Here is a 23,778-nt window from a genome sequence, read left to right on the forward strand (position 1 = left end):
CTTAAAATTTTGTAAACCTTGAAATAGTTATTTTCATTAATTTTATATAATTTTAACTTATTATAATAACAAATTACATATATGTGTATACTAGCACTTGCGAATCTTTACTGTAAAATACTGTTAATCTTAGATCAAACAAAAAATTCGTGTTATTTGCACTTATCTATTGTACGAGGATTTAAGAAACGTAAACGTAAATTAAATTATTTTGAACCAAATTACTAAATGCTTACTTAATTTTATTTTACTAAATCTATTTTTTTAAAATCTATATATTTTCATACATACTATAAAATTGTTTTGTATTGCTTATAATTTTTTTATATATAAATCGTGGTGCTTCCGTAGAGTACAGCAAATCGATGTGATTGAATCCACGCAGTTCATTTAGTGTGTATTGTGTGTTCTTGAGTTGTTGTGTTAGTAAGATAACATCCTAGGAGAAGTGAAAATCAATATTAATAATTGTTTTATTTATATGTTTCTAGATATATGTATTTAAATTAAAAGTTAAAAAGATGCCAAAAATATTTTTTATATTTTTTTATTTTCAAACGAATTTCATACATTAAAAACTAGTATTTAATAAACTATGCTATACAATATCTGCTCGGATTCTGCGATTGTCAGGTAATCTAATATACGTACATTAAAATGAATTAGGTCTGCTGTCTTGAAACAATACATCTCAAAGGCCCCAGTGCAAGACAACATTACACAAGCAAGTTGGTAAACTTTAGTTCGTGGATACGATAAATAATTAGTAAGCAGATATTCTCTATCTTTACAACAGATACGTGGTAAGTTTTACTAAAATGTATCTATGTTATATAATCTTGTTTTAAATATCAATCTATTGAGCTCAATAAATTCAAGTAATTTAGTTATCAAATACTAATTAATATAAAACTTACTAATTCAATTGCTAACTGTCTGGAATAGCATTGCACACATTTTTTTATATAGATTTAAAGATAACTGATTTAGAAGCTAGTTTCAGTATTTTAATAATTTTCAAGTTAATTTTTTTAAATTCGCTTTGATAGAAGATTTAAATTAAATTCTGTTTATACAAACATTTTTGCATAAAATAAACTTTCGTAGAACGAATGTCTTTCATTAAACATACGACGATGGCAACACTGTGTTTTACACTTTAATTTGTTTTGTTTATATTGTGTTCCATTCCAGTACGTTCCACATTTTATACAGCGAGTTTCACACATTTCAAGTGGTAATGAAACTATAAAATTTTCGTTAAGTATCCTGTATATAAAACAATAAACTAAATTAATTTAAATTTGTTGTAATAGTAAAGTTTAAATGTGGTAATGCGAATTTGTAAGTACTATTCAAGTACCACACAAAGTTCTGACTAGAATTCTTTCGCATTGTTATGCACATAATACATAGTGGATAGTTCTTAATGTAGACCATTTATAGAATATATAAGGATACAGCGGCAAGCGATATTGTTATTAAATTATGCATTGAACTATAAAACTATAAAAGTTAAATTAGTTTTGTAATAAGAAAAGTTTCAAGTTTTGCAGCTTGAAAAGTTTAATAAAAATTTTAATAAAAGAAAAATTAATTATTTTATTAAAATAAATGCAGTAAAATGCATATTTAAGCAGAAAATTTAAATAATTTGCTATTTCTATCCAACTTTTATGTCTAAATGATGTAGTTTGCATGTAAAAGAAAAATCAACCCAAAAAGATGCGGTCAATAATTTATTAATGAAACTAGAAATGCCATTTTTTTGTAATATATTATGTATATATTATATATAAAACAAAGGTATATATTTTCTATTATTAAATTATTTTTATTTCATTATTTTTTGTTAAGTAACAAGATTTTAATTAATTAGAACTTAGAGATGACATCCATCACTTTGTCCCAGAACAAGTTATAAAGATGTTTACCTTAAATGAGGGGTTATTTCTTCTTTAACCCCAGTAGGACGGGATAGATAACTTTTGCACTTTCCAATTGCAATAACTTTTTTGCCTATACCGCAGCGGCCTGAAATTTTAAAAGTTCTCTACACTATTGCTCTAGATGATATTCTTGAAATTTTAGAAAAAAATTGGGACAATTTGTAAAGGGTAGGCGTTTGATTCATCACAAGCCGGCTTGGAGGGTACATATTGTGTAAATTTAGTACGACCTCTGAATAGAAAAATAATTGTTCGTCGACAGTTATGCAGTCATATGGTTCGTAAGCTTTTTTCAAATTTCTGTTCAATATTGTTCAGATGTTCGTGTTGGTGTAGGTTTATCTCTTCTCATATATTCTGCACTTGTGTTTTCATTATCAAATGGAATAAATCTTAACATCATCGTGAAGCGGTCAGGAGACAGTGCTGCTCGCGTGAGAAGCAGCGCCTCAGCCTTCCACATGTCTCCTACATTAGTTTTGTATCTGTATCTCACCAGTTGAAGTGAATTGTTGAGGGACTTTTTGTGGTGGACTGTTCACATATACGTATTTTCATGTCAGTTTGCATTTACATATGGCGAATTTTATGAATACTGTTATATGTGGAGAATAAAAACCTATAATTTTCACATCGAAAAATGCGCAATAACGGTTTTTAAACTGCCTAGCAAGTGTAATTACAAACTAGGACTTAAAAAACCAACTACTTTTATTTATTTATCAAAAAAAGTTGGATAGGAGAAGATTTTTCATACTTTCTCCGTCACCTCTTAACGTTGTAAAGTTTCCACGTCCGAGAAGGGTTTGAAAGTTATTAATAAATTAGTGACCGTTTTTTTTAATTTTATATGCAAATTGTATTATTTGAACATAAAAGTGGGATTGAAATAGCATATTATTTAAATTTTCTACTTAAAAATGCTTTTTACTGCATTAATTTCGATAAAATAATCAATTTTTCCTTCATTCAAATATATTACATCGTTCAAGCACTCCAAAATGTTCCAATTCCGTTTTGGACTTATTATCGTCGCTATCTTCACGCACATCATTTGAATATTGAAACGAAAATGTAACGGCAAACATAAGAATTAATTTAGTTTTTCTGTCACAAATATTGTTCTGTTTTTCTGTGCAAACAGTTCGGAATTCAGATTAAATTAATTATTCATTTTTTGGTTAAGAAGAGAAAGAAATAGCAATAGTTTGCGTAAAAGAGACAATGTATATGTTTATTGTTGTAAATCAGCTAACGTTGATATAACATTAAAAGGAAAGCAAACAAAAATAAAGTTTGCAGTTTCACATATATTATAATTATTTATAGTATTGTATGTTTAGACTATTGTATTTTACTCGATAAATAAATAGCAATTTGTGCCATTTTAAATAAAAAATTTAAAAACATGAATATAAAAATATGTTAGAAGGGTTTGGTAAGACTAAGTGAAAACATTAAAATAGTTATTTGATCACTTAATTGGCCATAGTAACAAGTTATTGACGTTTGGTGTGACACAATACTACTATCCAGGCACTTCTGTTGCGTTCGAGCCTTTTCCAGTTCGTGTTTTCTCAAGTTGATCACTCCACCGAAGACACGATCTACCTTTATGCCTTCCTCCTCCAGCTGCCGCTTCAAACACTTTTTTGTTGAAACATCGTTATCCATTTTCATGACATCACCAAACCAGTGAAGCCGCTGGATGTTAATTTCCTATATTTTGTCATTGTTATAATAAGGCCATTGCAGCTCATGGTTCATTCGGATGTAGTAGTCTTCAGTAACTTGTAGAGTATCACTGTGTCTTCTTCGTTTTGTAATAGCGTCAATGCTTCTGTGCTATACACCAGCACAGGTAGAAGGAGTCACCTATAGAACGTGAGTTTTGTTGGCTGAGAGAGAGAGCTTTATATCCCAATTTTTTACTCAGTCTGTCCGAGCGACATACACTTTTACCAGTAGCCGATCGGTTTTGCCCTCAATCACCGCAGAATAGGCATCAGAAACATCTCACATGCTATGCCCAATGATGTCGATGTCATAATTGTTCTAGACACCTCTGTAGAATATTGCACCATTACGATGAACCTGCCATGAGCATGATTATTAAATTTCAACAGGTCACATAATAAGGGTTCAACTTGTCTGGCGATTGCATGGTATCAAAAAATTCAGAAAGACTCGACTCTACCTTAATGGATGGGTGCAGAGATGCTTTATAGTGGACAAAAAAAAATGGTGGGTATCGATGTTGTGTTCGTGGCCTTTTTCTAGCATTTGTCGCAGTGTGAACATTTGGTAAATGGTAGAGCAACCAGATAGAAAGTCGCATTGATGAGACCCAATCAGTAAGTTGGCACTTGGGTTCAACCTTTCACACAATACAGTTGAAACAACCTTGTACCCGACAAGTATTAGGTTCGGTTCGCGATAGTTGGCGCATATCGTCGGGTAGCCTTTCCTCAAAATAGTACAGATGGTACTGAGATTTCAAGATGTCTTTCGTTATCGCAGCTTACCGACGTCGTTTTTTCTGTCTACGGAAGTGTAGATGGTGATGGTGGTATTTCGGCTCATCCATACGGCGGCGACAAGGTAGTGGTCTGAGTCGATATTTGGACCACGGAATGCACGTACGTACAGCACACTTGAAGCGTGCATTACGGCAATCGTGAAATGATTAATCTGGATCGGTGATGATTCATCACGAGAGAGCCACGTTGTCTTATGATAATCTGGCTAGCAGAGTGTGTGAGTTATAACAATTATTTTTGAAAAATATAATATAAAACAAATTTAATTATTATTCTTTGAGTTTTATTTTAAAAGGTATATATACATATATATATATATATATATATAGCGTGTGTAAAATTAAGGATGAAAGTTAAATTAGCTATTTTTAAGTAAGATTTCAGACAAGTTTTTGGTGCTGTATTTTTTCTTGAAAATTGGTGAAATAATTATTATAGTATTTTCGGCCCCTGCCGCAGAATTCTTTCGTAATGAGTCGTTTAGTGCGATGAACCTATCTTAATAAAAAAAATTGATTAATAAATAGTGTAGTAGATCAGGAAATGCGATTAATTGCTGCTCAATTAGTGAGGTAAGAACAACAATTCGTTAATTGTGTGAACGCTCACTGTAAGAGGATTCATTTTCTTACATAAATGTCTTCTACTGTGTTAATTTTTGTTGTTTCTAATTAAAACTTTTTAAACTAAATGGTTGAATGAATAATAAATTTATTGCATATTTATTTAAAATTCATATAAAAAATACTTATTTTTCCTTTTAAAATATTTTCAATTCATTTCGGAGAAAAAGCTTCAATTTCAGTAAAGTTAAATTATCTTTCAAACTTAAACTTTTTACCTCTAAAACAAACCGCTTAACACATCTTTTTCAATATTTACACATTGGCATAAAGAAAATTGAAGTTTAAAGTGAAGAATCATAGTTGGCCAATTACTTAGTGTTGTTGCTAACTTTATTGACTTCCTAATTTCTCGCTTGATTGGGTGCTAGCGCCGCTCGATCGAAACTTGAAAGTAAGTGGGGAATGACGTACTTGTATATGTTACATTTTCAAAGTAAGTTAGTTAACTCAAATATGCTAAAACTTACAAATCTAAAAGTTTGCCCCAATTTACAACCTCTTTATTTCACCTAACCAGATGATTGACTCACCTGCTTCGCCATCAGTAAATCACGGCTGCCATAGAATAACTGCAGCGGCACACGTACATTCCTCAAATTGTACTCCGGCGGAGTTTTGCGCTTGTAGTGACGATAGTTTTCTGCTTTCGATTTGTAATCGAACTGTTGGAACTTGCCTTAAATTTCAAGAAAAACAAGAAAAATAGGTATAGATATAGATGTAGATATCCGAAGACTATTTTTACCTGAAATTATAAGTTGGGAAAAATGTTGAAACTGCTTTCGTGATATCCCTGCCGGAGTCGTCTCAAATATTCGTGGGAAGAGTGCCTTAAAATATTGCGTATCCATTAGATGATGTTGAGCATTTGTTTTAATTATTAATTTATATTGTCACTTATTTGTTTTGTTTAAGTAAGATACTTAATAGTTAGTAGTGGTGGCTATTGAGCTACATTCTCAAGTTAGAAAATGATAAGTGGTGAGAAGCGATTAAAATGACCTACTTAATCGAAATTTGTTTACCTTAAGAACCTTATAACCAGTTGGTTCTTAGATTGTCAAAATTGATAACTTTCGTGAAGACCACAACAGTGGCAATTATTTATTCATTGTCAATTACGAGTAAAGTAATGGTAGTGATTTTCCGAATAGAAAATAGACTAATAGTGAGAAAATTTAAAAGGAAACCAACGTAATCAAATTTCGAATTTTGCCAATTTTAGTTCTCTTGTAAAACCACAGAACTTATGTATTATTATAGGTGCAGAAGAGGTGCACTAAGTTAGTACCTATTAAGAGACTTGAAGTAGGCTTAATAAGTTGGAAGTATAGATTACATATCAAGATTGAAATATATATATCGAAGATATACATTTCCAGGTTGAGTCCTGTTCGGATTTTGTAATTTCAAAATCGCACATGACAAATCCGTTTGTTTGATAAATTTTTTTCAGTCTTTGGAAAAAAGCAATGATTATAATCAAACAAACACAGTACGGACTTGACAGCATTATGCGAGTGTTAATATAATCATTACTGAATTCATTACCTGAATTTGCCTGCGAAGAATATTAGGTGGATTGGATCGAGAGTTGACGGTGTTTATTGCACACGATATGAATCACTTTACGGATGATAAAAATAATTTTGATAACATGATATTTCAATAATTCTGGATAGTTTCTACACTGCACACTTAAAACGGATGATCAAACCTTCAAAGATATTGTGATTGGAATCTTTATATTGTTAACTTTTATCAAAGAAGTGGCGTATTCCACTCTTGGACGTGAGGGTTTATGAAATGTATTAATGTATAATTTTTTCTAAAAATAATTGTAAAAAAAATGGATCTATTTTTTCAATTGAAACTTACAAAGTTTTGAAACTTCTGATGTCGTTTTTTGACATCCTCCTCTTTTACTAATACAAAGTGCGTCGTTTAAAACACAATCGTTGTGTGACTGCCATTACGCATTAAAATATCTAACAAATTTCCACTGGAAAAGCCAATAAAAAACGAGAAAAACTAAAATGCTTTACGAAAAGTAGAATATCCTTAAAGGTTTGCCAGGATTTTTGATAGTATTTTATTGGTGCATTTAAGCTTTTGACGAGCATATAGGAAACAAACACTGCCCGCAAGCAGCAGAGTTTTGCATATTTACGAGGGAGTCCATGTGGAGTTTTATATTCGATATTTGTTTAGCTGCAGTTTTCTGTTTATTATTTCTATACAAAAACTTTTGCTGTTTACTTTTTGAATAAAAAATTGAAGTAAAAACGCAAATAATAGGGAATCCATATAACGATGACAACAAACGACGAACAACGATTTTTCACTTTTTTCTAAAGAATTTCGAACGCAATGCTGGTTGCTTTTGGTTAGTTCCCTCCAGATCCTTCCGAGAGTGTGTATAAGTGTGAGTTAAGTGTAGGAGCGAGCGCGAGCGTGAACGCCTGCATATGCATATGAACTCGGAATTGTGTTTATGTGCGCCATTGTGTAAACACAAGTAAATAAACAAGCAGATAACCGGAAATGGAAACGGAAATGTGCAACGAATACTTCTGCTGTTATTATAGCAATGTAAATATCCCAGTTTTTTCCTTCTACATGCACTCCTTACTTTTTATTTGTAATTTATTTCTCAATAGAAGCTCATTATCCAATATAAAACTCATCTCAAAGCTGATTGCAAATTATTTAAATTTAAATTTAAAGTTAGATAGAATCTAATTCACATGATTTTATGATCGAGCAATATCTGAATGTGTGCTGATGTGCATGTGTGCTACTGTGCATCCTTGCCCATGTACATTTCACTGTTGCTTGCATCCAAATTATTAACATTTTGCATATTTCGACAGTCATTGCCTCAGAGTTGTCGTTAGGTTACTCACAAGCCGAAACGCAATACTTTTGCCTAGCTGCACTTTGATCCAAGCACACATACGACTTGCTATGGTACTAAGGATGTGGTTGTTATTATATTTTAGTTACAATTTATAGTCAAGTTATATATTTTAAATTTTGCATAAAAGTTACAAAAAGTTTAGAACTCAATTTTTATTTCTGCAGCTTTTACATATTTTAATTAGCATAACACATCGAGAACACATATCCACTAAATCAGAAACTAATGAACATAACATTGTGTTTAAAACATTTTTCTTTTAGTAATACCGCAATGATTATATATTTCACTGGACGGAAAGGACAGAAAAAAAATGGTTGCAAGCATTAGTGAATTAGCTAGATATGAAAAAAAGTCTGTTGCCAATACCTTTTTTGCGAATATAATCACAAATAAGCAGCTGACATTATGACTGTTCGAAGAGGACCCTGCAGAAATGTACATAGTCTTTAAACATATTCATATACAATCATGTATAGGTAATGATGTTACAAACACATTACAAGATCTCATTGATATTCTAATCTCTGAATGGTTAGTTCAGATTAAGCAATACAAGATAAATCCGAAGGTAAACTCGAAGGCAACTTCCATGTACTTCAATTAGTCATTTGTCGTGGTTTTGCTACCAAATTCCTCGAATTTAGATGAACACTCTGATAAAGTATCAAAGAAGTAACTTCCTATGAACCTAAATCTTCTGGATGCCAAAGCCGGGCATTTACAGAGAAAATGTATTAGGGTTCCTTTTTCCTGTGGACTTCCACAACTTCTGCATTGAGGATTATAAGAAATGCGCAGTTTCTCTGGGTGTGGTCCTATACACCAATGACCAGGAAGAAAGGCAGTAAGTTTTGCAGTGTTCACGCGGTCTCTTTTGATGAGTTCTAAGGATTTGTTTTTATTATAGGTGGGCCATGTTAACCATGTTAATTTGTTATTTGCAAATTGCAGGAAGTAGAGGAAGGTACTTCTGTTAATGGTCTCTAGAATAATATAAACTGTTACCGCCAGTGACACATCCACGGAAGCACCAGAGCGGGCTAAAGTTCCAGCTTTCTCGTTCCTTTCGATGTTCCTATGTCCAGAAACCCAGATGAGGATGATATCAGCCAACCAATTTAACTCGTCGATTGCTTCTCTACATTTCTTTACTATCTTTGACTTTGTTATGAAAGTTTCAAGGGCTTTGATTGCTGCCTGGCTGTTAATGACTTGCAATTTGCGGACAGGTTTCAGTAATTGTTACGATTTCAGCTTGAAAAACCGTAGCCTCATTAGGTAGCCTAAGAGAATTATTTATGTTTTCAGATGGTGTGAAGTTCAGATGGGTTTATTATGGACATTTATTCTGTGATATTACAATGGAAAGTAACTTGTTGTACAGAGTAGTCTGCGACCAATAGTTATTAGTCATTTATATTAGAAAAAGTAGAAGATATCAAAAATATTCGATTATATTAATAATATTGTTTAATATACAATTATAATTTTTGTTTAAAATGCAAAAAAGGAGAAAAGTTATTTACATTGTGACCGAAAAGTTTTCGGAAATTCTCATTTAAAATTCGCGCGCTGTATATTTTTCGATATTTTAAGTTTATGTAGTTTGGCAGCACTGTCCTTAATTACTATGCCAAAAATGAGCGCGATCTGTCAGACAGTTCGTTTACGGCAGCTGTTGAAACCAGTTCACCTCAGTAGTGCGTTGCGAAAAAAACAATGGAAAAAAATATTGATCAAAGAGTTTGCATCAAATTTTGTGTTTCGAACGAATTTTCGTGTGCAGAATCGTTGCGAATGCTACAAAAGGCTTATGGGGAATCAGTTTTATCGAAAACTCAAGTTTATGAGTGGTACAAAGCCTTTCAGGACTGTCGTACGACCGTCGAAGACATGCCGCGTTCTGGACGACCTTCGACCTCTACCACCGACGAAAACATTGAAAAGGCAAAGGAAATCGTGTTCAAAAATCCTCATGTGAGTGTTAGAGAGATAGCACGAGAGCTAGGCATCGGTCGTGAGATGGCTCGTTTGATTTTGGTGGACAATTTGTGTATGCGACGTGTCAACGCTCGGCTTTTTCCGATTCACCTCAATTTGTTCCAAAAACACCATCGTGGACAGGTCTCGTTAGACATGCTTGATCGTGCCAATTCCGATCCAACTTTCATGGAACGCATCATAACGGGTGACGAGACATGGGTCTACGAGTACGACATGCAAACAAGCCAACAATCATCGGAATGGAGAGGAAAAGACGAGCCGAAACCGAAAAAACCACGCCAAAGTCGCTCGAAAATCAAGGCAATGCTGATTGTTTTCTTCGATATTCGTGGTGTGGTGCATCATGAATTCGTCCCTGAAGGACAAACAGTCAATAAAGACTATTATTTGACTGTTTTAAGACGTTTGCGTGAAAATATCCGCCGTAAACGGCCTCAATTGTGGAAGGATAATTCATGGATTTTTCATGACGATAATGCTCCCTCGCACCGAGCCAACATTATCAACGATTTTAAGGCCAAACATTCAATAAATACCATCGAACAGCCACCGTATTCACCTGATCTTGCACCGTGTGACTTTTTCCTGTTTCCCAAACTCAAATTACCACTCAGAGGAACGCGTTTTGAATCCATAGAAGACGTAAAACAGAATTCGCAGAGGGAACTCAAAGCCATACCGGAAAGCGCCTATAAAAAATGTTTTGATGATTGGAAGAAACGTTTGCATTTGTGTATCGCTTCTAATGGAGCATATTTTGAAGGAGATAAAATAAATATTGATGAAGATTAAGAATTTTGCGTTTTATTTAAAATTTCCGGAAACTTGAAATGCCATAAATTTGATTTAATCGAATTTTCTGAAGGCTCCAATGTGGCGTACATGGATGGCATAAGTTCCAATGATATAACATGAAATTTGATTTTTTAATTAACACCCACACGCAGTGAAGTAGAGTAAATTCTAAATTAAATTTTGTTTATTTATTAAAATATTGAATTTCTCGTACACATGAAAAAAGTAATATCTGCTTTAAATAAACATAATTAAGCAGAGATTAAATTTTAATAAAATTTGTTGAATTGAACATTTATATGAAATGATAAATAATAATGTATAAATTGTAGAATTTATAAAATTTTTGTATCGGTTTATAATGAAATTTATAACTAAATCCTTTTTAAAAATTCAGAACACTTGCGTAGCCGAAGCTCAAGCAATGAAACTTGTGTTGCCGATTTAGCACAAAAGGTGCCACCTTTTTTCAAAGTTATTATTCGATTTATTTTGTTTAAGGCGCACAAAGCCCACATGAGCGCAATAACAATTGCCCTAAAACGGCATTGGAGGCGACCAATTTCGACAAATTTTTATATGAGAAATGTTTGCAAGTCGATGCGTTGACACAGGTACTCCGTTAATACTGACACACGCCCATCTCTTTAACAATAACTTTTACAACCTCAACATTCAGCAACATTCCCGGTAGTGCATTTAAACTCTCACTTCCAGAGCACATATTGTCGAGCCATTTTCCACTTTTATTGTTACACACTTCAAATGAATTGTAGCCCAAATCATCTAACAAATTACGGAAGCACCGTTAAATACATACGAGCAGAGCAAGATACACCCACATGTGCCTACAGGCGCATGTAACACTCGTTGTTGTTTATGAGACCTATTGCTCTTTTATACATATGGGGCCGTAAATTTCTAATAAGTATGGCATTCTAATGTCGTCATAATACCTGCTGAAAGTGGCAACAACTTTACGGTCATGTAAGCAAGTCACCTTGCTTACATCTTTTATTCGCTCGCCTTACAGTTGCGCCTTCTTTACTCCTTCAGCTTTATTTGATCTTAGCTTCGCATCATGTATCCTGTTTTTATTTAACTTTTTTGAGTGATTTTCCAGCTTCGGCAGCTTATTCTCGCCTTAAGGAGCACAAATTCGTGCATAAAACATTTGTGCATATGCTTAACAGTTAGTTAGTGTAGCGATGTTCTCGTTTCCGTTTCCGTTTCCGTATCCACACTCCCACTTTATTGCAATAAAATAAAAATAAGTATATCTGAAAAGAATGTTGCAAATAGGATTTGCCTCAACAGAAGTAAAATATGTTTTTGTACTTTTCTATCTAATTTTTTTCTACTTTCGAATTTTCGACTAACTCAGCTTAACTCCCCAGTGTACATTTTCTATTGTTCCGTGCTGCCATTTATTTTTGTGCCAAAGTGTCGCTTTCGTTTTCCAACGACCTCGTAAAGTACTTAAGTAGTGTTTTTTGGTCGGAGCTTAGCATTGTTTGGCATAAAAGTAAAATTTATGTGATTTCTCTACTTGCCACTTGATACTATTCCTTTACTTTATTTACGTAATTTACGACACTGCCACACTTCACCGATGAGGTGTGCAGTGCTGTTCCGTGCTGTTCCGTGCTGTTCCGAGCTGTTCCGTGCTGCTTTATTTGCATTAGAAAATGAATTTTCCAATTTTAACGGCATTACAAAATGTTCCAAATGTACATTAGTGCAGATAGCTGAACCCCTTTCCTTTGCTCTACTCTACATTTTTTATGCTGTGGCTAATGACAATTTTATGTTTAAATTTAGTACAGGAGATTGAAGCTATTCTAAGCCAAATAGAAAAATAAGCTTATAATGTCGTAATGGTTTTTCGCTTTCCTATACGTATTAAATTGAACATTAAAGAAAATTAATAAACACCAAACTAACCAGATTTTAATTGAATATCATTCTTATATCGCGTAAGCGAACAAAATTTCTGATCGAGTACGAATGATAACTCGAATCTGATGCGCTCTTTTAGCAAAATGCTTGCTTGTGATTGCAATTGCTTACCGAACTTGTCGCGGAACTCTCATAGGTAGAGCATAAATTCACAACCAAAACATACGATGCGCTTTTTTCCTCGAAAGATGAGGTACCTGCTGCAACAACTCAGGAATAAGTTATGAACAGCTTGTCGATTTTGAAAGCAGAAGAGCAATAATTTTTGATAATATTAACACCACCACTATGGGTCAGGTTAGTTAGGGTAATATTACAAGGGCTTCTACGATGGGCAGTGAAAATCAAAGTAATTCTACCACATCTCTTATCAAGAAAAAAAAATGCAATAGTAGAAAGTTATTACCGATAGAAAAGGCAACCAGATCTTTTGGAGTACGAGCAGTCTTCTCAACGACTCGGGTTCTTCTTTTTCACCGAGTACGACCCATAAGGCTAGAGAATAACGTGATATGTGTACAAGCAAGGAGAACAGCAGACTCGTTAATCCTCATACGATACGAATAAAGTATCGTCAGGAAAGAAAATTAAATCGTTTACCAAAGATAATATCGATAATCAAAATGAATCTCTAGTCAGGAAAAAACTGAGAACAGAAAAGCTATTTGCACTCTAAGCAATACTCAGAAGAATGGTGTGAACTACGCTCTAGAGGTTAGGCAAGTGAACAAAAAATTGAACAGCTTGCTCGTAAAAATATATTTTCTTAAAAACTTTTTTTTTCCTACAATCTAATTTTTTGGTTCTAATTTGGAATAAAAGAACAAGAATACTTTTTTGCGTTGAGAGCTCGTCAGGTGACTTCCAAGCCAATACTTTTCAGATACTTATAGTAGGATATAAAGTACTTACTGTTCTTCAAGTGATTATGTTTGGTTAGGCACGGACTGTTGATTGTCGTGATGGCACGGATGAAAAAGGGGAATGCCAGACCTGAGGAATCACTTTAAAGGTATAAGTTCAAGCATTTAGCGTGTGAATAGAATTCCTTTACGAAGGCATGACATTTCGAAATCTTTTTTATGAATTCATTATTATGTTTCAAAAGGTTATATTTAATAATTATCATGTTCGAACACAAACCTCTAATACGATTTCCTTATTTTGTTGACGTAAAGTTATAATTTAATTTTTAAGTATCTGTTAAGTTGTAAAGTATTTTCATAAATCTTTCCTATTTGAACATTTCTCTTATCAATGCGATTCTTTCCCCATTTCCCCATTTCCCCAATTAAAAAATTTAAACAATTTTTAATCCAACTTCTGAGTTTAGCAAAGCACAATTTTGAAACTGAAATTTTTCAGGTCGATTTGCCGAAGCCAATTAAGAAAGTTTTTGGAAATATATATTCTCAAGCATCAAAATATGAAAGTTTCAAAGTGCCTCTAACGACTTTCTAGGTATGTTTAAGTTTTTATATGAAATTTACTTTCCTTGTAAATTCTTGCTAGTGGTAAGCATAAAAGTTTGTGACACTGTAATGTCTGATGCCAACTCGGAGCGGTACATATCCAGACATAAGCACTTCAAAATAAAAAGTAATATTTCCCCAAAAAATATGTAACACTAACACTTTTTACCGTGTATCGCGCATCACTAACATTATGTGGAGCACCAGAGATAACCCCTTCCGCACCTTTCCCTTCCCCTTTCCCTTCTCCCTTTACTTTCAACGCACAAATATGCAAATTTAAATAACTTCTATGGGATGTTGCGAAAAAATAAGAACACTTCGAGTAAGTGGAGCAAAAGTGGAAAAAAGAATCCACTCAGGAGTGCAATAAAAACTTTTGCTACTTTTTAATGTTTTAAAATAAAAATTGAACATAACAAAAGTAAGAGTATCCTCGTAATATCCCACAAAACAAAAAACAACCAAAAATTTCCAAAAAAAAAAGAAGAAATTAAATGCAAATAAAATAAATTTTCAACTCACCCGATCCATTTCGTAGTCACTGAAACCGACGGCCAAAAACGTAGTCAGCAGGCACAGGTTTTGTGTAGGTGCATCGCTGCCACATAGCAGATGTCCGCCCAGCTGAGTTAGGGCAGTCGATGGAAAAAGTTCGTGTAATCCCAGATGATTTAGGAGCGCCTATAAGCAGCCATTTCAGTGGCATAGTAAGTGCAGCAATATCAGCGTTCGAATCGGCGTGAGCAGCAATGGTTATCATATCAATAACACCGAGAGCAGCGACATGAGCAGTGGCAATGGCATCAGAGTCAGCGGAAGCAGCGCAGTCAGGATCAGCAACAACAGCAGTTGCAATTGTTTCGAAAAATGTGAGCATTTGTGCGCGAATAAAATTCAAATTCAAATTCAAATTCGAGTTTAAGCGCAAAGTTGTTTGTACACACATGAAAAGCGGAAACGGATATAAATATATATATGCTGTATAAATAAATTTACAAAGTGTAAAGCGGTGTTGTGTGGGCGTCCTATGCTGTCCCGTCGGTTAGTTTGTAGGTGCGCCCAACTGAGTTTGGCTGATTTATGCATGTATGTAAATTGCTTTAAAATTGGTGTTAAGTGTGAAATTGCATGGAAAAGGTAAAATGCAGAAGAGCTTAGCAATGAGTTATTTCAGGGATTTCATATACGTTTAATCTTTTTTAAATAATTTTTTTTTTTAAAAACTTATATTTCTACTTGAAACTTAAATAAATTCAAAGCAACTAGGGATTTCACTTAAAAATAAATTTTTATTATTTGGTTTTGGTATTTAAAGTTCACTTTGAAACAATTTTAAATCTCAAATCCAGAGCATTATAAATACCTCACTATGACATTGATTATGCACATATCAACTTTATTTATACCTATAATAAGTATGTATAATAAAGGAAGGATCAACGGTTTGCAGAAATTTCTATGGAAGACGGCTCTACTTAACTGTTTATAAGTCTCAATCTCACCTCAATGAATTTCCCATAGAGACATTACTCTTATAGTTAAGAACTCAAAACACGTGCTAATAGTGTTCCCGGGATTAATGCACCTAGGTGGGTATCTCATATTGGGTAAAGAAATAAAACTCTGTGATGCAGGTTCAAGACTACAAAATGAAATTAGACTTTGAGAAATAGTTTTTGAATGAGGTACAATATGAATAGAATTTGCAGTGCAAATTTTCCCCAAAATAATAATAATATCGGGATTTCTAATAGTTGACTGTATGTTAAAAAACCAAGCGAAGAGAATAAATATTTCCTTAAATGAGCTTTAGTATTGTGTTCGCGTATAGGTAATAGAATTTTAGGAGAAGCTCAAGGCACTGCACAGTTTTCATTTAAAGTTTTAAGCTCTCTGAATTTTAAATTGCACCCAGAAGGTTGCAAGGTTTTAGAATTTGTGCGGGCACATTTTATAATCGGTATCTATTACTTAAAACCTTTTATTTTTTCACTTTAAGACATCTACAAAATTTTACAAATGTTACACGATATTAGCAAAATGTCATCCGTTTAGGATATCATACATAATTAAAAAAGATATACTTTAAATAAATATCATGTAGTTATCATTATTACTCTGAATAGAGTATTTGGTATATTAATAAACAAACTTAGGCCTATATATAGTATATTGTAGTAGGTACAGATAAAAATTAGTTAACTACTCAATTGAACTCATAGAATAAACGTCTGCTGATTTAAAAATTTGATAGCAAAATGTATGTTGATAGTAATCTTGACTATTAACACACTTAAGTATAAGTATATTATGTAGAAATATTGTGTAATTGAACTATATTATAACTAAAATGATATTTTAAAAACTTCAATAAAACGGTCAAACTCAAAGGACTTTACGTTGAATTACAGGTAAAGCCTAAAATTAAATATCTTTAAACATCATTAACCACAGGTTAGTTAAAGAAAACTTCATCCTTGATCCTTTTTTGCTAAAATTTTCCTAATCACCTATCCGCAATGAAGTTAACATTTAGAAAAAGATCGGTAGAATAGCCGTAAGGATTATATCGCTCAAAAGAAGCAACGGTCAGCGGATCAAATTTGGAAGAGAATATCAAAAAAAAAAAAAATAATTAGATAGTCATCATTTATAGGAACGATTATCTTCACATCCACGTCCTTTAGAAACATTCGAAGTCGCTTTTTTTTCATCAATATGGCGGGCTTATAGAAGGTTAGAGCCAAACTTGTCGTTTGAAAAAAGTGGATTCAACAGGGTGAAAGAGTTTGAGATGACTTAACCAATTAAAATTTGCCTGGCAATTAAAGGTTAATATTCGAATATATTTATTAAAATTCTCCGAAATTTAATGGCCACGAGAACAAGCTGTACAGAACGAACTATAAATGCAATGTTTTCAAAAAACTAAACTAAAATTTTCTTTTCAATACAAAATAAACTTCCTGTAGTCCCCAGCTAAGTAAGAAAGGTGTGTAAACTTCTATGAAATTGCATGAAATATGTTAGACTCATATTATACAGAAAACTTTCCTGAAAGTGATACCCCGTATAAATACTGTAGAAGTTGTGCAAAAGATGAAAAAGAAGAAAAATAAAAATATTTTTTTGTGTCTGTTCAGTTCAACCTAGAGCAGTGCGAATTTTTTAAATGAACATGACTTTTGCTCTCTTATAGAAGTGTCCAGCAATATTGAAAATATCTTGCATAATCATGTCCTGTGTTATGCTGTGGTGTCGCATTGGGTATCGGGTTGGTAAACTAACCCAACTGACACAATCATCTAATCTAACCTAATACCACATAAAGTTCAAAATCATTAGGATGACCCAGTAAATCTTCTTTAAATAAATTTCTTATTACGCCATATACACTTATATGTTGCTTGTGTAGGTACTACATATAATTAATATATAACTTTTCATAAATACAAACCTCGATTTTGTCACTTTTCGCGACCATTACTCGCAATGGAGGACTTTGCAAATGCTTTAGGTAGGCAACAGGAGCCAGAAGTGTGGCCGAAGCAAAGCGTTCATTATATTGCGGTCTCTCCGATAATAAAACTAAAAACACGGTGGAACCCTGTGAGTGCGCTACATAGTGTAATTGTTGTTTGCCGCTGACTTTGCTTATATAATCAACAATGGCAGGTAAATCGTAGTAACCAATTTCATGCCAAGTGAAATTCCAAAATTGTGGCATCGATGAATCGAAGTCAATGTGACGTTTTGAGTAAGTGGTGCCGCGCGCATTCGGCAACCAAATATCATAGCCCTGTTCGTGTAGAATACAACCTAGTGAACGCGAACGTCCAGGCAACACGAAATCAGCAGCCGAACCGATTATTCCATGCATTAGCAGAAAAGGCAATAAATGATTTGTGGTGTTGGGATTTTTGGGAGGGATGCGATGTAGCGTCAGTTGATAGCCATCCTCTGTGCGCACTTGATGCGTTTCACAAGTGTAATTATTTGATTCAATTATCTGACAAACTAAATCCTTTCCATTGACGTGTGAAAGGCCGCATGTTATTATTATTAAAGTAAGGAGCGACACTTGCGTTCTTAATTGCATTTTAAATTTTTTATTTATTTTTATTTTATTTATGTTAGGAAGAGCAATTTTAATTTATAGATATTTATAGATACCAATATTAATATTTTCTGTTTATTATTAGATTTTTTAGAATATATTTAGAACATAGTTTTTCTTTGTTTTGTTTTTGTTTATTGCTTTCATTTATATTAATATTTGTAATTAATGAAGTTATATTAAATTCACTTAAAACGCAGACAATAAATTAATTTCATTTCCTACTTCGCTTAACAAGATATATACGCGTATTTAACAGATACTTTGCAAGAAGCCAGTAGGTAACCATTTTCAATATTAAGTCTTCTTCAAATTTACTTCAAAATCTAATAAAGTGGAATTAGGGGAACACAAATAAATCACTTGAAACAACTTATATCCAATAAAATTATTGTACATAATTAAGCAAATAAAAAAATGAAATTAATTGAAAATCGAGGTTAGAACTATTTTTGTGAATAACATTTAAAATTATTTTTAATTTTTGATATTTTTATTTATTTTTTCTTATTGCTTTGTTTGTAACATATTTTTGTTTATTAAAGTATAAGTGAGTTTTTTTTTTTATATAAAAAGTTTGATTGGAAAACATACCATACTTTTAATAAATTCATTAAATCATTAAGAATTGTTATTTATATGTGTAAAAAATTTTCATCTTATAAATCGAAAAACTTTTAATGTCCGTAAATTTCAGTTTTTATTCAATGGCTCAGAATTAATTTATAAATATCACTTGACATTTCTTAGTGTAAATAAGAATGAGTTGATTGTTATTTATATTATGAAAGCAATTATTATAAAAATTCCATTTTTTCTTAATGGATTACCATATATAAACGTTAATGATAAGGATATTTTTATATTTTTTTGGCACTGGACAATTAATGAGAACAAAAAATTAATAAAAAAAATATTAAAAGAAACCCTAATATAAACTTTTTATTTTATACACATATGTTTTAATTAATATAATGCAAAATTAATAATTCATTAAGATCGTAAATATCCATCTATGCATATATACATACACCAACCAGTAAAACTAAAACAGTTTAAAATTTTTGTTTCTTTTTGCAATGATATTTTTAAATTTATTTGCACACACAATTTTGCAGTTTGCAGTTTGTATTTCAGTTGAAGTTTTAACAAAACAATTCTTCAAGTAATTCTGTTTGATTTTGAATTAACCCGCGTAAATCAATCCAAAACTTTTTTCCGGTATACACACACGACAACCATACGCCGTGCGAAACTGATCGAAAGTGTGTGATAAATGATTCGTACAGCCGGTCAGTTAGCAGCCCTGAGCTTAGCTTTGAGGAATGCTTGCTGCTCATCTGCCGACGCTGCTATGTCGCACAGGTGTGAAAATTGGGAGAGCATTCCCAAATTTTGCCGGCTAATTTTTTGTTTGTTCTCATTTTGATGCACAAATTTTCGTACTCAGGCGGCGTGTGCTTAACGAATTCATAATCACATTGTTGTTATTGTTATTGTTATTGCCCTTCTCGTTGTTGCTGTATTTAGTCTCACTAGTTTTGTCAGAATTGTTTTTGTATTGAGTTTGGCGCTTATTTGATGTGGTCAGTACGCATAAACGTTTATTGCTGTTATGAATTTAGTTTGGGTATGCTTTGTTGGTGTAATGTTGTTGATACTCAGATGTATTGTTGTTTTCATTGTGTTCCATTCATTACTGATGATGCTCAGTTGCCAATAATTTATCAGTAAACATCGTTTAAGCAGTGCATGTTTACATTTGTCTTGGTTTTATTTAGTTTTTGTATTTTGTATTACGTTTATTTGCATATGAAGTTGTTTATTTGCTCATTTTGTAATTTGTTAATTCAGTTAATATTAGCGTCGTAACTGTAGCTGTTGTTGCTTGAATTTTAAAACTGATTGTAATTATTAATTGTTTATAATAAATTTACAATTGCGTTTTGTACATAATTGTTTGAATGATTTTAATAGCACTCGTTTTTATGCATGTCTACCTCGAAAACTGATTTCCTGATCTTAGTATATTAGAATTTTCGAAAAGTATGTCAAAGAAATATAGTATGTGTGTTACGCAAAATATAGAAAGTATAAAATAAGTCTGATATAGAGTCTTATATATTTTCTATCCAGATATACAATGAATCTTTAACCAAATAAAGTCAAACTTCTATAACTCGAATTTTCTATAACTGGAACTACAAAGAGTGCAACAGGGCTATAAAGAACAAATTACACTTCTAAATAGAAATTCGAATTATGGAAGAACCATAACTCGAACTTCTATAACTCAAATAAAAATATTGTCACGTGCCAATTGAAATAAGTAAAAGTGCATTCTATAAAATGAATTTTTCTTTTTAAGTATGAATTCATTTTGGTGTTAGGGGAAATCCCTTTTTCCAAACCAATGAAATTGTTTATCAGTCTTCCAAGAATGAAGTAGAAGACTCATTCAAAATTTTAATTTTTTATTTACAAACGAATGATACTACAACTGATGATCACGATAAGGCTTGCAAAAAATTGGAATCTCTTTTTACTGATCTCGATGAATTGAACTAACTGTCCTCTTTATGAATCATTCATTTATTAACTAAGTCCGACTGTAGCTAGAATTTAACTTAAAAAGTCTTTTAGATATTTTCTCATAATATAAAAAAAAATGTATCTCTAATAGGATAATATATATGCTGATATATTATGGTAATAATGAATATATATATAAATAAATATAGTTCTTCGATTTGTTTTGGGGTGGGGTTGCTTCAACCACTGAAGTCGCCCTACTACTCCCTGCTACTTGCTTGACAGTCATGTTAAGTAGACAGTTATATGAATAAGAAGAATAATAGCGTCAGTCTCACGTTTCCTTTGGATATGAAGATTGTAATGACCTTTGTCGGACCTTTTCAAGGCTGGGATATACTCAGACTATACCAGAGTTCAACACAAGACTTAAAAGATTATAGATAATAAAATATAATAGATATAGATAATAGATATTACAATATTTAAATTTAAGCACTTTAAATAAAAAACTAAAATATTTACTCTTGATATGCAGCTCTAGTTTAGAAGTATGACTAAGTGTCGACGTAATCCAAAAGATTTCCTAAAGATATATATATACGCACTGCCTATTAATTTAAAATTTTAATAAAATGAAATACTGTTTATTATTATGTATATTAGTTTTATTTGTATTAGTCTCTCCCTTACTTAAACTATATATATGATTTAATTAACTTTTATAATTACTTGCATAGATCTTCCAACTGAATAATTTATATTTTGACAGCTATAAATATATCTTCAGCCAATATTATGCAAAAAATTGATTATTAAGTGTTTTTAAATGATTTATAAATATAATATATAATAATATAATATAATATAATATATATATAATATATAATATAATATATATAATATATATATAATATAATATATATAATATATATATAATATAATATAATAATATATTTTGGTAATTTCCAAGCATTATAAACCGTTGCTTCCGTTTTCTGACTTAACAAAAACTCTGTCTGTCGGCGAATGTAGAAGGTCATCGATATTTTATACTAAAGAAACGAATTTCAATTAATAGATTTAAAGCAATACTTTTGTATCTGGTGAATTTGTTTTTTATGTTTTTATATTTTTGCCAATTTTATTTCATAAACTTTTGAAACTGAAACATGTATTAAATTTTTTGATACTGATTTGCATATTTTGGATAAAATCAATGTTAATGATATATGAGTGCTAGTAGCAAATATTATAATTAATTTTTAACATTTCGATCGATTCAATTTTTTTAACAAATCAAACTATTTAAATAACTACAAAGTCGAAAGAAGCGATTAAATTTCATATGTGCCAAATATTAGATATTAATTAACAGTAACAAGCCTTGGCTAAATTAACAATGTTGACTTGACTGGCTTGCAGCTGAATACTCCGAATAATCATAAAAGCAATTTTTTTACTTATTTTCTATAATACGAATATGACAATTTTTTATGAAAATCTTTGTAAGTCAAATATGTATTAGTAGAGACACATAAAGCATATAAATAAAGTCAATATTAGAAGAAGACACGATGAGAAATGCTTTGAAGTCCCAACTTCATTACAAACCTGCTAATAAAAATGACCGTCAAGTCACATTCAGTCGTTCACTGGAGTTTGTTGTTGTGAGTTTGGTTTATGAATTCGCATCTACACTTTCTTTAGTCCCATCAGTCACCTTGAAACATCAAATTACCAACCCCAACGAAGACTTTTTGAGGATACACCAATCAGTTCATTATTTTGGAATTGCTTCCAAGTGTTTTATTAACACTTAACACTTTATTATTAATGATGGATATTCTTAGATCGATTAACATTGCAGAACTATTCCAGAGTGCATGTAGATATTTCTGGAGTTTTCAATGTTCTCTTCACTGACCTACAAAAATTTTGACAAATCTAACTTATTCTTTTTTCATTATGTTTTAGGTTATAATGGATCAAATACAAGACGTCTTTAGAAATAATATCACTGTATTTCATATTTTAATAATAATGCAATTTCTTTACGTACCGTTCCTGACCTGACCTAGATCATCCTGTTTTATTGCAACATAATTTTCTTCCAATATAATAAGTCATAATTTTTGCCATGTCAGTTATACCACATATTATGAAATAAATGCACATAAATTTGCATGGACAAGAGACTCGACCCATTTTTATTGAAGTAAGCTCTTTTTACTCTCGTTGACCTAAAAAATAAGTGTTGTATATAATAAAATATTGTTTAAATGAAAAGAAAACTTTTCACTTACACTCTTTGTACACATCGATGCGTCATCGGTATCGGTCATCCTGAGAGACATATCCACCGTCGCATAATTTTTTGATGTACTCGCATCTCTGAAGGTCATTAATATTATGGGTTTTCTTGCAAACATTTAATATCACGTTTTTTGCTGTTTTAACTTTGTTTGATCTTGGATTTTGTAAAGGAATCTGGTTTGTGGTGGCCAGTCGTTACGTACACTTGAAGCTCGTGTCATTCTGCAAAGTAAAATATTTTAGTGAAGAAACCTCAGCTGCCTCAGCTGCCTCAGCGACTTGCGTAAGACACACTTGAAGTGTACTTTGAGCTTGCAAATAAATTTTTTTTATTTATCAGTCTAAGTGTTTAATTTCTGGTTTACTTAACATTTTTATTTACTCTAAATTGAACTATTTGTTGCACTTTAATTCTATATTACTGCTGAATTATAAAAATGTCTCTAAATACATGATTAAGATTCAAATCAGTTGCTCAAGTTAGAGCATTTTGTGATTATTAATTGCCTTAAATGTTATTAAATTTTATTATTCCTACCTTT

At 31.9% G+C, this 23,778-nt stretch overlaps 1 protein-coding gene across 1 annotated transcript; it reads right to left on the bottom strand.

The window, feature by feature from the left end:
• Positions 1-123: 123 nt before the first annotated feature.
• Positions 124-18,370, bottom strand: LOC119683281 (lipase 3). The gene is made up of 6 exons (XM_038096923.1): positions 17,729-18,370; positions 14,794-14,952; positions 5,861-5,945; positions 5,646-5,791; positions 286-439; positions 124-128 (listed from the first exon to the last, which is right to left on the bottom strand). The coding sequence occupies exons 1-6, from the start codon at positions 18,368-18,370 to the stop codon at positions 124-126; spliced, it is 1,191 nt and encodes a 396-aa protein (XP_037952851.1).
• Positions 18,371-23,778: the final 5,408 nt, after the last annotated feature.

The sequence above is a fragment of the Teleopsis dalmanni genome, chromosome 2 (assembly GCF_002237135.1).
Source record: "Teleopsis dalmanni isolate 2A chromosome 2, ASM223713v2, whole genome shotgun sequence".
Taxonomy (NCBI): domain Eukaryota; kingdom Metazoa; phylum Arthropoda; class Insecta; order Diptera; family Diopsidae; genus Teleopsis; species Teleopsis dalmanni.

Bases quoted from the DNA above. Each gene is read 5' to 3' on its own strand.
- LOC119683281 (XM_038096923.1), bottom strand. From the start codon at position 18,370: ATGCAATTAAGAACGCAAGTGTCGCTCCTTACTTTAATAATAATAACA. The intron at 5,946-14,793 runs GTGAGTTGAAAA...CAATATTTTAAG, and splicing joins GTGACTACGAAATGGATCGG to GCACTCTTCCCACGAATATT. The intron at 5,792-5,860 runs GTAAAAATAGTC...TTGAAATTTAAG, and splicing joins TTCCCAACTTATAATTTCAG to GCAAGTTCCAACAGTTCGAT.